The following is a 17,422-nucleotide window of genomic DNA, read 5'->3' as shown; positions in this document are numbered from 1 at the left end:
TGGCTTTCAAGGATGGCTTGCTGCTTTCTTTTTTTTCTTTTCTTTCTTCCTCCCTTCTTTCACTCTTTCCTTCTTTTCTTTCTTTTAAACAAAACACTCTTTAGAACTCTAATGTAAAACATCACTCAGGGCTTTTACAATTATTTCAGGTACTGCTATGCCGGAGCAACCCGAAAGAGTTCTTAAAGGTAGAAAGGAATGCAGCTTTCTTATGGAACTGAGTGCTGACGGGAGCAGGTCATGTCGTAGTAACACGGCTGGCCAACCTCAATCACAACTGTTTTTCATTCTGCCGATGAAAATGAGTCGCAGCTTAAATTTTTTAGTGTAATATAATTTTACATTCACTTGTAAAAAACAGCAGTGGATGGAGTGTGATATTGGGCCTAACATGGCATCATTCTTATGACGGTTCTCCTACCCCTGGAATTGGTGAGGTTGGTGCACATGCGCAATAAAGACTAAACAGGCACGGTGAGGTCACTGATACCTCTCTAAAACAGCGCATGCTCAGGGCCGTTCTTCCTGATAGTGACTGACACTGAAGGACCTTAGTAGCCTGAGTGGTGAGTAGTAGGACCGGCCTTGGTCATTCCTTTCCTACAGACAGTCATGGTAGAGAGTCGCTGTCCCTCCACAGGGCCTCAGGGCCTCATGGGCTTTGGCAGCAATTGGCTAAACAACACTTGGTAGAGGAGGACTCTCTGGAATGAGGCAGCCAACAGGAACTTCCGAAAAAGCTGTTTGGGGAAGAGTTAGGAAAATGATGTTTCTACTCGCCGCCTGTATGTATTCTCTCCCCCTAATTTTCATTGCAGTTTTTCATTCTAGTATCCTAATGGCAAATGAGCATGAACATGAACTTGGGGGAAAGTGAGAGGTACAAAATAACCAACATTCTTTACCTTAAAATTTATAGAAATGGAGCATTTCGTCACACAATAATATAACCTTCAGGTGTAATCAACGCTCTATAAGAATCCTCAGTCCTTTTGTACTTCTGGGCACATCTCTTCACTCCCAGGGGTGCTCACCCCCAGGTTAGGAAGTTAGACTTAAGGGAGATCTCGTGGGCACCAATAACAGGCCAGCTCTGCTATCTTTTTAACAAGTTTGTGTAGGTTGGCCTGCTGAACTGTTTATCCTTATCAACAGTTTGTTTTATATGTGTTATCTACACATGTTTAAATCTAAAACACAGCCCACATGGACATCGGAGGTCTACAAATGTCCCCTTACACAGGGGCGGCCCCAGAATCGCCACCACGGCCTACACACCCTACACCTACTGCCTTGCTTTATTTTTTTAGTGCACCAATTTCCAAATAGTCCATTTTTTGTTTATTTTGTGTTTCTCTCACTATGACTGAAGGATTTGGGAAATAAAAATACAAAACAGTTCAATTTGAATTTCAGATAAACAACAAATAATTTTTAAGTACCATATATCCCAAACACTAAATGGGACATAGTCATATTAAAAATTGTGGGTTGCTTATCATAAATTCAAATTTAATTGGGTATTTTATTTGGCAACTCTTTCCCATCCCCACCCCCTCACCAGCACTAGAATAGAAACTTTGTCTATTTTGCTCACTCTCTTTCCATAGCACATACAAACTAGTTCTGGTACTAAATACTTGTTCAGGACACGTATGTTGGAGGGAAAGGTAAATACAGGAGATGCCAATGCATTAAACCCACATGGGGGCACAAGACACACATAACCCTTTCAATACTGGGAAACTGGAAAAGACCTATAACCACGGAGACAAGAGATGGCTCTTTGTCTCAGCTGTAGCAGCACCCAGGAAAAAAATGGGACAGATGTGAACCCAGCGGTGACACCTCCAATCACGCAGGCCCATCTGCAATATCAAGACTGAAACACCGAGGAAAAGCATGCAATCAGAGTGAAGGGTCGGCGTATGGAGGAGAGTCCCAGTAAGGACAGGCTGCGAGCAGTGAGCTTCCCAGCAAAGCCCCTGAGCCCCTCAGGATTCTGGCAGGGCAAGCGTGGCTGCCCAGAGGGACGAAAGGCTCCAACATTTCTGCCTGTGGGTATAGAGACCGGCCATTATAACACGTCCGTAGGTTCAGTTATCTCCATCTCCCCTCACCCATATGCCTCTGGTGAAGGGTGAGTAGTGACCGGGGCAGTGTTGGTGTATAAATTACCTTGTTATCTAAAGTTGCCAGAAGACCCTTTTGGAATTTACCCAAGTGTCATGACCTTATGAACGCACGCTAACATCTTTTCCCTAAGCAGAAGCACTTGCAAAATAGTGAACTATTTTAGTTGAACAGAGCCAGTCATTTGCAACAGGTGAAGAAACACATTCAGGGAGGGGAAGTAACGTCTCCAGAGGCAAACAGGTGCAGAGGAAACTGTGAGGTTAGAACCCAGGTCTTCAATTCCCACCTTGTGTTTCTTCTGTTTGAGCAACTTGTATCAGAAAAACTCATTCAGTTTTACATTTCTCTTCTCTTTACTTTTAGCCTGAAATAGGAGAGCGGCTTCAGGAAGCCTTTGGTCTAGCCCCATGTTTTCCACTTCTGGTCCTGGGACACGGAGAGAATTTCTTGAGCTTTTGTGGAGCTCAGCTTTTCTTCTATGCAATGTGTGTGTGTGTGTGTGTGTGTGTGTGTGTGTGTGTGTGTGTTGGGGTGGGTGGGGGGGAGGGGCGGTGGCCGGGGTGCGGCAGTATAAATTAAGTGTTTTCTTTCTTCGGCTTTAAATGACTAAGATTTATTATTATTATCATTATTATTATTTGTTGTTGTTGGGCTAAAAATGGCACCGGTGGCTTCTTATTTTTCAGACATCCGATTAAACTTGGCTCAAGTCCCAGTTTCACAGGAACCTGCTCTCCAGGCCCCTCAGCTCCTGTCCTGCATCCGAACGGACCACATCTGCTTTGCCCAGACCAATATAGATACATCAGTCAGTCGGCTGCCTTGAGGACCTGGCTCTCCCTGGGCCTTTGGTGAGCTCAGGATGGAGCCCCTGGTGTTCTCGGAAGGGTGTCACATCACAGAGCACACAGTCTTCCGAATTTTGCTGCCTTCTCCTTTCTCTCCCTCCCACCTCAACTTCTTCCCTCCTTCCTACCTTCCTACACCATCCTAGGAATTCAGCTTCACTCTTTCATATGTGAAGCAATTCAGTTGTTGTGGAAAAGCTTCTACTTGCTAATTCTTTTCCTCTGCCTCCCAGACAGAATCCCTGATTGTTTTTTCTATCTCTTTCCTGAAGGCAGAGGAGGCTTCATAACATGGTGGAAGGAAAACCAGAACATTCTTAGCCTGCGTGTTGGGTTTGGCTACCTGCAGAGTTCTGCCACCCCTTTAGAGGACTTTGTTTTGTTCCTGGAATCAGCAAACTCCAGCCCTAAAATTAGAATCTCTTTGTCCGCATTGGTAATAGGAATACTAATGAGTGTAAAAGTAGGCAGGTCTATCAGCAGGAATTTAATAAAAATATTCTATTTCAGATAATATACTGAAATAGGTCTTCAGCTGATTCAAGTGATAACAACTAAATCGCATAATCAAGCCTTCATTATGCTTTTAAAAAAGATGTACAGATGTCTAAACATGTAAAATAGGAAAAACGTGATAGTTGTATCAATAATATTACAGTATGGATTATTTAAAAAATAAGCCTGCTGGCTGGCTCTTTTTATTTAAGTTTTCTGTACCGTTACTGCAGGCAGAAATGTAGAGAATATAATTTGAACACAGAAATTAAAATGCAAAGAGACAACAAGTATTTAGGGGTCACAGAAAGTAGCTAATTTGAGTTTATTTGGGTAAAATTTATACAAATGAGAAGAATTATCTGCCTTGAGCACATCTTTAAACTTTAAAGGCCTGAATAGGAGAACAAGGCTGATGCCCTCCCCACCCCACAATGGGAATGTCCTCCCTTCTCCCAGTCCCAGCTCTCTCGTTCCCCAGGAAGAGCCCTGGGGCTTGTGCGTGAACACCACAGCCTGAGAGCTCCGCTGCCAGACTCCTGGTAGCTGCTCCAAGGCCACCCACAGGCTTAGGAGCACACACCCAGCTGTGCGGTTCATCCTTGGGAATACAGGCCTGGCGATGAGGCCAGTATGGCCCTGGAAGCAGACTCAGGACAGTTGAAGGAGTAATTCTTGCATCCTGAGTACCTGGCATATGACCTAGAAGTAGGGAGACTGGGCTGTGAGCAGGTATATTTCCTTGGCCTTAAGGACTCATTCCATGGGAAGGGTCCCACTATCAGAGGGACAGTAGAGGCTGGACAAGGAGCACCACATGCCAGGGGCTGAGGGAAACACTAGTACCTCCTTTTTAAATAACTCAAGAAGAGTGCAAAATTGGGCAAAAACCAGCCAAAGAGGATGATGCCACTTTGGCTGGTTTCTCACACACACAAAGTTGTTCTCTGTGTATACGCTCATGGAAAATGAAAGGTGAAGAATAAAGACATGTTTTAGAAAGACAAAATGTCAAATGGATGAAGGTGGGTATGTGAAGGGGGAGAGTTTGCGTGGGCTAAGCCACATGCAATGCTGGTTCAGCTCCCTGTGCTGCATGGGTCTCTTCTAAATCAGACAGTTCACGTTTATGGCGACTTTCCACAGGACTGGGGCTGCTAGAAAAGAAGTCGTGGTGGCGGTAGCTAATCACTATCTGACCTTCCTCCAGCAAGGGCTGAGGGAGGGGCCGTGGCCTCTGTGTGTCCAGTTACAAAGGGACTCAAAGTTTTGTTGGCTGTTTGGGGAAAAGATACTGATCCTCTGTCTGCAGGCAGATGGGAAAGAATGGCGCCCCAGAGTGAATGGCAGCCACCCACAACCGCGAGAGAAGGAACCAGGCTGAAGGCAGCTACACGCAGACAGGGTGAGGAGCACAAGCACCTGTGTTGTAACGCGAGTTAGTTGCCGGAGCAAAGTAAAGCCGACGCCTGTACTAGTGCTGAACTTTCAAGTTAGATGCCCAGTACACACTTTTGTTTGAAAAACTAGGTAAGTATTCTATGGACTTGCAACCTAATGTGCCCTCCACAACATGTCCATTTTTAAGTTTAAAAACCCAGCTTATTTTTCTCTTCTAAAGTATAGTTCTTAATTATAAGTCTATGTATATTTTGCATGATAAATTATTCTTTTTCCTGACAAGGAAGTGTGCCCAGTTATTAATGGAACTGTTAAATGTTGTGTTAAACTGGAAAAATTCTGGAGATCAGTGAGGTAGAAAGAGATGACAGTTCTTACTAATGTTCACTTACACACCCAGGAGGTTTCTGAATTCATGGTTATTAATGTCTCCAGTTCACAGAGAAAAATAGCTTGTTCTTATATAATAATATGTTTCAATAAACAGTTATTACTTCCTTTATTTTTTCCTGATTAAACTTTGGTAAATGTTATACTCCTTACTTGACAAATAGAGAAACTAAGGCTCAGAGAAGGTAAGTAACTTGCCCAAGGTTATATAAATACAAGATTAAAATGAAGGAGAGAATCCTAGAAGCACTAAGAGATAAGGGGACAGTCACCTACAAAGGAGTGCCCATCAGACTGTCAGCGGATTTCTCAAAAGAGACCTTATAGGCAAGAAGGGGCTGGAAAGAAGTATTCCAAGTCATGAAATCCAAAGACCTACAGCCAAGATTGCTCTATCCAGCAAAGCTTTCATTTAGAATGGAAGGGCAGATAAAGTGCTTCTCAGATAAGGTCAAATTCAAGGAGTTCAACATCACCAAGCCCTTATTATATGAAATGTTAAAGGGACTTATCTAAGAAAAAGAAGATAAAAAATATGAACAGTGAAAGGACAGCAAACTCACAGTTATTAACAACCACACCTTAAACAAAAGCAAACTAAGAGGACAGCTAGATCAGGAGTGGAACCATAGAAATGGAGATCACATGGAGGGTTATCAACAGGGGAGTGGGGGGAGGAGAAGGGGGGAGAAAGTACAGAGAATAAGTAGCATAGAAGGTAGGTAGAAAATAGACGGAGGGGGCGGCAAGAATAGTGGGAAATGTAGAAGCTAAAGAACTTGTGACACATAGACATGAACTAAGGGGGGGGGAATGTGGGTGGGGTGGTGTACAGGGTGGAAGGGAATGAAGGGGGGAATGGGACAACTGTAATGGCAAAACCAATACAATATATTAAAAAATACTGATGAGCAGAGATGAGATATTCTGAATTTAAAATCTTCACTGTAATCTGGGGGCGAACCTCCCTGGCTTTGAAATTTGGTTCTACCACAAACACCTGGATGGTCCTGGGCAAAGTGTTTGTTCTTCCTGTGCCTCAGTTTCCTCAACATAAAATAGAGATAATACTATATTCACCTCATAGGACTGCTGTGTGGAATAAGTGAGTGTAATGTACATACAACCTTTAGGACAGTGCCTGAATAAATGTTAGTAATTATTATATATAGCACTCTTTTACTCTCCGAACAGGGCAGAGAAGACAGAGAAAAGAATCCTGAAAGAAATTCAATTCCTCATAAATTCAGCCTACAACTGGGTAATGGTCACTGTCCCCTTGGCAAGGTGGCCTGGTAGCAAATGGATGGACCCGGGTAGATGTTAACCCGTGAAGAGTGTCATAAGTTACTTCACTGCAGCCTGATTTTTAATACAAATTCTACAGTCAGCATCATTGAGAGGTCACATCTAATGACATAAAAACAGACTTTGTGGCTTATACTGACTTAATATTTTAGGGGTCAGAAAGTCAGATAAAAGGATCCTATACTAGTTGCTAATTCGGTGTTTTAGAAACAGAATTCTAACACCAAGGTTGTCTGTAATTAATTTGTGAATACTGCAATAGAATGATAGTTTCTCTTCCCCTTGCCAAATGCTGTCCACCTTGTAAGTTTTCCCTAAAATCACCTCTTCCGGGAAGCATCCCTTGACCCCTTGCTCCAGGCCAGGCTGCCCTGTGCCTCTCCACCACGGGTCTCCACAGCACGGCAATCTAACAGATTTTACTATTCTTCTAACGTCCATATCCCCAGTTAGGGTGGAAATTCCACGAGGGCAGAGGCAGCTTTAACGTCAGTGCCTGTACTTAGTAATTAGGGCTGATGAGATGATTAGAGACATCATGATGTAAGTGCGTCAATGGACACATTTAAGGGAACTTAAAAAAAAGTTTGAAAATTATGTATGCAATTTAATCAGAACAACTAAATCAGCATTAGTGTGATCCCTTCTTTAATATATAGTGTCTTTTCAATTACAGTGGAAAAACAAGTGGACTTGATAATGTCACAATACATTCAGACATACTTGCTTTGCTGTTTCCTTGTTTGGGGACAGCCTGTGAGCAGCCTCCCACCCCCTCATGCCCCTCACCCTACGTGTCCCATTCCCTCAAGTCTCTCTTCTCCCCCTCCCTGTATTCCCACTTAGTAGAATGATAACTGGTATCAAATTTTATAGTAACGTGCCTAAATAAAGTCAGGAAGAAGTGCCTTTAAAAAAAAAAATCTTCCTATCATTGTTTTATTTCAAGCCAGTATAAAATTACCTCTTTCAACTAACTTTTTATTCCTCTCTAGAGGAACTAAGTTAATTACATAAAGAATAAGTAAAATTGAGTAATAAGTCTCTTTAAGAGTAAATTTGCATATAAAAATGCCTTAGAATGCATGAATCACACTCAGGGATGAAGTGATTTGACATTATGAAATACCCTGTAATAGATAAAAATGATGTTTCTTAAGAAGAATGCACACCAACAAAACAAAAAGGCAAGCAAGATCTGACCAGAGACACTGAAATTGAGAACAGGCTGACAGTGACCAGAGGGGAGAGGGGAGGGGATGATGGAGGAAAAGGGGAAGGGTTTTCAGGAACAGTTATAAAGGACCAGGGACAATAACAAGGGGGGTGGGAACAGGGGAGGGAAGTGGGGAGGGCTGGGGGAAAGGCAGATAACTGTACTTGAGTGGCAATAAAAAATAAATTAAAAATCATAAAAGAATGAATGAATAAATAAAAAGAAAGTGCACTTTATTGTTATGTCAAGTCAGCAGCGGGCAAGCCACACATGCTTAGACTTCTAATGTACACAACTGCCAATTTTAAAAGACAGAAAAGTTAATAAAAATAATTTAATTTTCAACTTCAACCTGCAAACGAATTAAGTTGCTGTAAGATACTTTCCCTGAACTATTTAATTAATCTTGTTACTAGGATCAGAAATCCATCACTTCATTTAACTCTAAAATCTTTACTTAAAGTCTAAAATTGAACAGTCATAAATAGATTGGGTGGTAGATCACTGGGTAAAGTCTGCTACAGGAAAAATTTAAGCTAACCAGAACACAAACAAAACTATGACATATTCGAATCCTTCAGGAATTTAATTTGGACTGTTTAATGATAGAGTCAAGGTAGCCAAAGAAAAGAGTGTATTTAGTGGTTACAGTAAGTAATTCAAGAATAAAAAATATTGAGTTCATTGCATAGCTCACTGTACAGACATGAATAAACAACTTGACCTTTGGAAGTCTGAGAGCTTCAATTTATCTGCTTTCTAAATATACTTACAATAAAAATGCCATTAGAAGTATGCTGTGAAGATGAATGTCAGTGAAGAACTGTGAGACCCATGGACAAGAGATGAAAAGGAACTGTAAATACCATAATCTAATTAAAATTTAATGTGACTAAAAATCTCATTGCTATCTGGGGTAGATTCATAGATGATACATGAATAGCAATACTTAATTTCGAAGTTTTAAAAATAATAAATTCTAGGGAACACTTGAAAAATACATGAAACAAGATCACCTAATATTTCTCTTTGCTTTGGAAACAAATCCCTATAATTCTGGGACCTCAAAAAATTCTAGCTTGCTTAGACAAAAATAATTTGTCTTTGATTTTGAAAATGTTTAATATTATTTTCATCATAACAAAGAGGCAGTGATGTAAACTAACAGATGTGGAAATTACACTTGTACAGCACCCTCCCTCCCTCCACAGACCTCCTCTTCCATGACATTTGCACAGCCCTGGGCACTGACTGCTGTTCAAATAAATTGTCTTCATGATGATTTATTCTTATGGATATGCCAATTAATGTGGAAAGAGTAAAAAAATATAGGGTTCTAATTACACCTATTAAGGGTTGAAATATTATAAGTTCTGACATATATTACCAATTTTTTTTTGTCGAAGGATGCTTCAGTTTTAAAAAGGCCTACCACAAAATTATTTTTAAAACCCCACATACTTCCTCAGTGTATCTGAGAAGAAGGATTTAATCAAAAAATATTCAAATGTCTGTGTGTGTGAGAGACAGACCAAGAGAGAGAAGGAATCATGGACTACAAATAAAATGTTAATTATGCCTACACCAACAAGATCTATTCATGGGAATTACAAAAATTTTCGTGTCCAATATAATACAGAAGCAGAGGACAACACTTTACATTTTTAGGTAAGACAGCATTAAATCTGCTCTATCTGCTGCAGCTATTTGTTAGAAACAAATCCAAATTACAGAAACAACTTTCAGAACTGGACACGGAGATGCTAGAAGCCGACTGAATTCGGAATGAGACATGTGTGACCTTTTGTAGATACACAGTAAAGGCCCATAGAGATACATCAGTACAGCCCCCACCTCTCCTTTTACAAATGAAGCCACTTGACTGGGAGAGGAAAAGGGCCTTGGAAAGGCTGCCTGTGAAGTGAAAGGCCACAGACTAAGTCTCCCGACTCCAGCACGGTGCTCCTACATCGCTGCCCCATGCTGGTTGCCTGAGCTGGCGGGTAACATGAGATGTGTCCTTCTTCTTCCCATATCAGTAGTACCTACACCCCAACGACCTAGTATGGGGCATGTATGTATGGCGGGGATGGGGGGAAGCCAGACAGAGAAACGTTTAATATTTATATTTAGGTATCATATATTTTATATATTAATGTATAATTTCATATATTCATTTTCTCCTTATGATGAAGTCAATTGGCTTCTACTCCCTACCTAAGAGAGCTCATTTGCTGAAACTCTTGAAGTGTGATACTGTTATAGATATTTGATAATGTTTATTGAGCACCCATTATATTATGTTCATTTTAGAGATGTCATCTAGTTTATACTGCACGGTCTGTATTTGTATTTTACACACAAACCTTAGAAACATTCTCTGCCCCGCTCAGTGGAGGACAGGGACTTGCAGCTTTCTCTGCCACTGCCTGCAGAGTCCAGGCTCCTCCCTCCGCCCCACACAGCCTCCCAGGGCTTACAGGGCCGGCCCAGGGGCGATTTGGAGATGGTGATACCAGAAAGAGCTAGAGCGGAATTCACTGCCGCGTTACTGCTTGTGTAAGTCTTCTTCCCTAATACGATCTAAAGAATCGGGGAGACCATTACAAAAATAAGCAATGCTCAGATTAGCAGTCAGGATGACCAAAATTTAAAGAAAAGTCGTAAAAAAGAAATGTGAAGTTAAAATAAAAGCCACCACCAAATTGATTAGTCAAAGCCAATCACCAATTTTGTTAATCTGAATGAATGGAAAATGTTCTAGTAGAAAACACACAAAACATTTTCTTAAAGTAGTTTACTTTTCTTCCTTTTTTATAGGAGAAAATTTGTTTATTTTCTACTCATCTGCCATATTTCTTTTTTATGCTGAAGCTTTCTTTACTTATTACTTTATTTTTTCTTTACTTTAAAAAATTTTAATATATAATCTTTATTATATATTTTTCCCATTATCATTTAGTCCCCTTATAGCCTCCCCTCCAGCATTCAACACACTGATGGCTTAGAAATCATATCCTTCCTTAACCACTGTCTGAACACTATTTTCTAAGCATTAAAAGTATATAGTTGGAAAAAGTAAAATTGTAATGTGGAAAAGATGTTTTCTCAAGAAAGTGTAAAGACACTGAGGTGCATTTTTAAAAAATTTAAGTCATTGTAAGCTGTCTTTTAGAGAAGCAAATTCTAGAGATCCAAGACATATTTCATGTGCTTTAAGTATAGGACTATTACTCAATTTCCATCCTTGTTTTTACTATCTAGATGACCTGCTGATTCAGTGAAGGGGGCTCATTTCTTGCACTTTATTTTCCTAAAGATGACATACCAAATATTACAAACATTAGATAATGACTAGGATTAACAGAAACCCCACACCCAAACTTTTAAGTTCCACAGACTAGAAAAAACAATTTTAAATTACATTTTGCAAGATACTTTCACATCAGTGTAAAATCATTTGGCTTCCCTAGGTTTTACAGAAAACACTTTAAAATGCCACAAAGATGTATAACAAGACATAAAACAGCGAATATTAACTATGTCCTTGAAATATAATTTAAACTTGGTGACTAGGACAAGGACATGTCACATTCCTTTCTCTTGCTAAGGAAATTGCATATTTCCTTTGCAAAACGAAAGAATATGCAGCTTTCACAGGCATATATGTGACAGTTTTAAAGTTGTTTTGTTTCAGGTGAAAGGTTTCTATAAATTTTCATGATTGTCTCAACGGTGAAAAAAGAAACAAAGAAGGAAAACACTAACCTTAAGTATAAGTTTTGCTTTTCACCAATGTTAGAAATAATGTTTATGCTATATCCATGTTTTGTCCTTTTAAAATATTATTCTGAGTTATGTAATTCTCAAATCCATCTTCAAATGAACACACTTCTGAATTTTTGCTTATGTTTCTCTCCTTGATCTGCAGTGTTCTAAATGGAAAGTTAATCTCTCTTGACCAGGACGTGCAAAACAAATGGATATGCCTTTTACTAAAGAGAAAGCAGCACTGGGGTGTGGGCGGGCAGTCCACCACTGCTGAGCATGCGTGTTCCGTTGGTGGACATTGAGGCACCACAAGTCCTAGTGGAGAACATTGATTTCACTTGGTAACTGAGTAATTCTGGAAACAGAGAGCCTCTTTTCAACCTCAGGTCTATTCAATTTCCAGAATTTCAGTCAAACGAAATGAAGGAGTTTAATCGTTATATTACTGCTTGTGTGTTCATTCATTTAGTCCTCACACTGACCCTATTAAGTAGGTTTTGCTATTCTCTTTTTTTTGCATATGAGGAAACTGAGGCCAGAGGATTCAAAGACTTGGCCAAAATTCACACTGCCTCTTTAGTAGATTTTATTATTTTTTAAAAGATTTTATTTATTTCTAGATAGAGAGGAGGGGAAGGAGAAAGAGGGAGAGAAACATCAACGTGTAGTTGCCTCTTGTGTGCCCCCTACTGGGGACCTGGCCCGCAACCCGGGCATGTGCCCTGACTGGGAATTGAACCAGCAACTCTTTGATTTGCAGGCACGTGCTCAGTCCACTGAGCCACACCAGCCAGGGCTCTTTAGTAGATTTTAAATTGTGATTGTTCACATTTTATTAGAGAAGCAAAGATGAGTTGCAGAAGGTCATGAAGAGATTTATTGTGTCTGTAAGCGTTGAGTTCCTTACGATTTCAGAATTTAATCCAGAGCGCATGGATTTAAAACCTTCTGGGAAGACAAGCTGATGCGTCACAGGACTTCATAGAGCCCGTCCAAAACCTCTGAGGGAGACAGGAAAGTCCCTAGCTCAGCTTCCTGGCTCCCAGCACCCTGGCCCAGCAAGCGGCTTTAGTAACTGCAGCCACAACTTCCCTGGTCTCTGTAGAGGTTCCAGATTGAAGAGCCAGTCAGGACTGCTGGGGGACACAGGACACCAGACCTGGCTGTGCGGAAAGCTAGGTGTTTTTCCAGCCAGTAAGTACATTGCAGTAATAAAAGCATACTTGTCCACAGACATGTCTATGAAGAGCTGTATATGTGTGTTTTACTTTACTCCCTCATTATTAACAGTATAATAAAAGTGTACAACCAGAGCTTGACGAGTCTATTTAACTGCCAATTTTGCTTACCAGTAAAGAGAGCTTGTTTCTGAATTCAGATTTCAATAGGTTTCTAGTACGAATAATTTGTTAATGAAAAATAATACATGTTCCTTTTGTAATGACAAGAATAACTAGAGTATGTTTTATTTATCATAATTTATGTTAAACATAGCATTTTCCCTCCATCACATGTAATTATGAAAAAGATACAGTTATATATTTTATATAAATTATCAAAATAAAATGAAAAATTTTCTATTTAATACATCTTTAAAAATTAACTAATTCAACCATTGTTATGATAATTTTCTTATGTTTCCAAAGTACTTATAGAGTTTTTATGAGCACATAAACTTATTACTAATTACAAACTAGAATAATTTTGTGATTTCAGTCATCTCAAAATGGTCAAAAATACTGTGGTCTATAGTACTCACCTTTTGTCCATTCATCCCTGGAATTCCATGTGCTCCAACAGAACCCTAAGGAGACACATAATTAAATTAAACTGCTATCACATTCACAAAATATTTCTATTCTAATTTTATATTGTATTAGTTCTATCAGCCATAACTTCACCTTGCTAAAACATATCTGGAAGGCTGTTTTTCAGTTCTTATCCACTGTGGTCAAATGTATGGTAATGTTCGCAGAAACTATGGAGTTAAATTTAAGCATATATCTAAATGTCCCTGTAACTGTAGTAAGATTTTCAAGAAAGTAACATCATATATTGAGACCTATGGATATCACAAGGCCACATGGTTCTGAATTTGGGTGCTTTTAGGAAACAAATAGGCTTAGTTCTACCTGGAAAAAGCTTAGTAGTAGCAGCAACTCTTGAATTTCATGAGTTTAAATACAATGAAACAAAAGGTAATTAAAATAACTATCACTTGTTCCACAATTAGTCCAATAAGTGACCCACCCATGTTGTCAACTCAAATTTATTGTTATCTGCATCACCCGCCCCCAGACTTCCAGGGAGCACATGTAAGCCACACTAGTATGATTATGTCTTGCAAAGTAGATTAGAGAAGATGTTACAAACGTTGAACACCGACGAGGAACAACACGACTTCTGTACATAAAAATATAGCATGTGTGCACACGCACACTGCGGTGAGTACCAGTGGCTGGACACAGGTGGAGTGCACGGGGAATAAGCAAGCTAACTACCATCTGAGGAAAATCTCTGACAGTGACCTGGATATAGTGACATGAACACGTGTTTTCAAACAGTGATGTCATTTCCCTTCATCCACTTACTGTATAGGCTCTGGAGAGCCCATTTTAAAAGAAAATGTGCTTATTCTTTCCCTACCACTAGAAAGCAGCTTTTTCTTGGTAGATACATGATACTAAATTTCTTAATAATAGTGGGAACATTTAAAATATAGTAATTATAAACTGGCTGCCCTAAAAATAAGTCAATTAAAAATACAGTCATTATATGCAAAACAAATTGAGATGGCAAGTTCCTTAGTGCTTCTGGGGTGAGATTGGGTGGGTCATTAAAGCACTTTCTGAAGCCCAAGGCAATAAGTTTATCCTGGTTGCATGCGGATCAGGGTGGCTTTACAATTTCACACCACGCTTAATAGAGACATTATTGCAGAGGACAAAGTGTTCCTCCCATACATAAGCCGTGTCCCAACTCACTGGCTTTTACTTGGTTTGTAGGATTATGTTTCAACAGATGCCACATGCCCAGTGCCTAAGGATAAAAAGTCTCCATCTTTGATGGATTCCAAAGATAAAGATAATCACTTTTCCACCTGTTGTAATACAATTGTTTTCTTTCGTTTTCTGCAGGTTAAATATCCTCTTTTCCCCCTTGTGGGGTGGGTGGGGGGTATAATGGGGAAGGGGGACTTCGTGATACTTTGTTGGCAAAGGGCCACCTACTTGCTATTGATGTAGTTATTACTGCAGTATTGATGTAATTTTAGAAATTGTAGTTCCCCTCCATCAGAATATAATGGCCAATTCTGATGACTGCATATAACATATATCATAACAATGATAATCAGGAAGTCATTTTCCAGGTTACTTCAGCAAAGGAAGACACCAGTGGGTTGCTTGAATACAGTCACCAAGCAACAAGTATGTCTTTTGTTCTGGTCAGCTCTATGGTCATGTGACAGTCAGATATTTGAGCAATGCCACGTGCGTAATGTGCAATGTCGGATGAGCCTTCACAGTCTAAGTTTTGTCAGATTTTATCAGTATTTGAATTAAACAATTCAATAACTTACAAGTTTGGCAGACAGCTTAAAAAGAGTCTGCTCTGGATTTATTGGATTTTCTATAATGAAATTGATTAGAAATCTAATGGCTCACATAATACGACTGTATTTTTATAAAGCAGACTGCATAAACCAGACCACTTCAGTGTGGCTTACAGTAGTTGAATCCATTCACCCCTGGTGCTTTGTCATTTGGCAACGGGAGCATAATTATTGATACTTTCACAGCACGGTCTATACTCTACCTTTTGTCCTGGAGGCCCCATAGGACCCTAAAAAGAAAAATCAATTCAATTAACATAAGCATTTAAACTTAAATGACCAATTAAAACTGTGCTATTCTATAAGGTTCTTCTTGCTGTGTTGAAATATGCTCACGCCATACATTGAGAAAAATGAAAATTTTCTGTTGGAAGTACATAACAAATCTTTTCTTCTCTCTTATTCTCATTTGAAGAACATTAAGCACATGTAGTAAAATTCCGATTTCTTTCCTTAAAAAAGATCTTTGTTATCCCAGCACCTCTGTTTCTTCAAATACCTTCAAATCTATCACATCAGTCTCATTTAGAAAGCTCAAGGGGTTGCCACCAGAAGCAGTTAAACTGCAGGGAGAGTCCTTTTTCCTTTTTCCTTTCTTTCTTTGGCTCAATCCCTCCAACCCCTCCCCTCCCTTGGACACGGACAACAGTGTGATGATTGCTGGGGGGATGGGGTATAAGGAGACTAAATGGTAATGGAAAAAAATATAATAAAGATTAAATACAGAAAGAAATACAACATAATTGCCCAGTAACTGATCACATTAAATGATTTCTGCATCTTCAAAACCTCAGTAAGCAGATTTGCAAAGAAAATAATTGAACAGTATTATAAATAAATATGTTATTCTATTCTTCCTCTTATGAAATGTGGCCAGTTGACCTGCACAAACACTTGTTTTACAAACTAGGGGATGGCAAGGTCCACCGTGGCACCTAGAGAGTGTCTCATAAAAGGGACAAAATGCTGTCAGCTGTTGAATGGACTGTGACACTAGGGAGGGAGGCGGCGGAGGGACAAAGAAATATGATGTTTAGGAAGATGAACGGCAATCTTTACACACAAAATGGAAATGTGGCTGTTCAGAGATTTAGCGGTTTTTCAACCACAAAGTCAGGTTGGGATCCTTATTTAGAACAGTGGAAAAGGGCGCAGAGGTATAGCTGTAACTTGCCCATTCGTGTGTATTTGAACATTAAAATATGCAGCATTTTTCTTCCATTTTTTTCAAAAATACCTTCAGTCTTAGTATATTTTAATGAAGTTATAGATACTCTATCATGTCATATGAAAAGCTCTTTATTGTGTTACATATAACTAATACTAGCTTATTTTCAATGTATTACTTTTCCGTTAATCGGCGTCTTACATTCACGCCAGAGACATTAAATGAGTGGTGGAGCTGTCATTTGAGGAAGAGCTGGTCATACATCATTTTCTTTAATTAAAAGCACACAATGTTTAGGGACATTGGAAAAATCTGTTCTCATAAATTATTTTGTAATCCTCACAGGAAGACTAACAATTTCCTCATACAACCAGTTTTAGATTATTGAACGCACATGCACGACATCTCCTTTCTATATTCCTTTAGATTTATTCAACCAACCAATTTCTTAATGAGCCGGTTGCCTGATGTATCTGTGTGGTCAGACAACCTCTCCCCCACCTCACTCCTTCTATTTAACAGCGCCCCCCTCCCCCGTTAGATGTTATGGAGAAAACAGAGGCTATCAGGTGTGAATTCCTCAACATCCTGTCTCTCACCAACTCAACCCCATCGGACTGCCTGCTCTGTCAGAGGAAGGCAAGACCCTCCTCCCCTGCAGGGCGAATGCATCTGTCCACGCTGCATCCTCGCCTCTCCGCCCGTGGGGATTTGAGCAAACCAGTTATCCCTGCATCCGTATCAGAGCCCCTGCTTTCCACTGCTTCCTTCCCCTTAGCACGTAAACGTGTTTGATCATTTCCTCACTCGGGTAAATTGTTGGGGAAATGAATGTTAATGCTGAGCAAAGTCAGAATCTGAAGTTCTAGTTGCAGAACTGAGAGTCAAGGAGAGATTTGGATTTTATCACTGTCTATGATTCCATTTTCCCAAGTGTCTCCAGAGTACTTTACTTCTTAAAATGTTGATGTTAGAAAGAAAATCATGTAACAAAAAGCACATTAATTCAATGTTTAGACTGAGAATGTATATGTTCCATTCAAAAAGGTTTGTTTCCCATTATAAACCTAACTTTG

General features: G+C 39.7%; 1 protein-coding gene across 1 annotated transcript in view; it reads right to left on the bottom strand.

Annotated features, from left to right (window-relative positions):
- COL25A1 (collagen type XXV alpha 1 chain) overlaps window positions 1-17,422 on the bottom strand; it is a 483,313-nt gene that overhangs the window by 75,112 nt on the left and 390,779 nt on the right. Inside the window, 2 exon segments of the mRNA XM_037031923.1 lie at window positions 13,325-13,369; window positions 15,382-15,408. Of these exon segments, the coding sequence (XP_036887818.1) occupies window positions 13,325-13,369; window positions 15,382-15,408 (72 nt within the window).

This window comes from Sturnira hondurensis, unplaced genomic scaffold (assembly GCF_014824575.4).
Source record: "Sturnira hondurensis isolate 20B ecotype Veracruz unplaced genomic scaffold, ASM1482457v3 Scaffold0021214, whole genome shotgun sequence".
Lineage (NCBI taxonomy): Eukaryota > Metazoa > Chordata > Mammalia > Chiroptera > Phyllostomidae > Sturnira > Sturnira hondurensis.
Note: the sequence above shows the minus strand (reverse complement) of the source record. Positions and strands in the feature narration are given on the sequence as shown.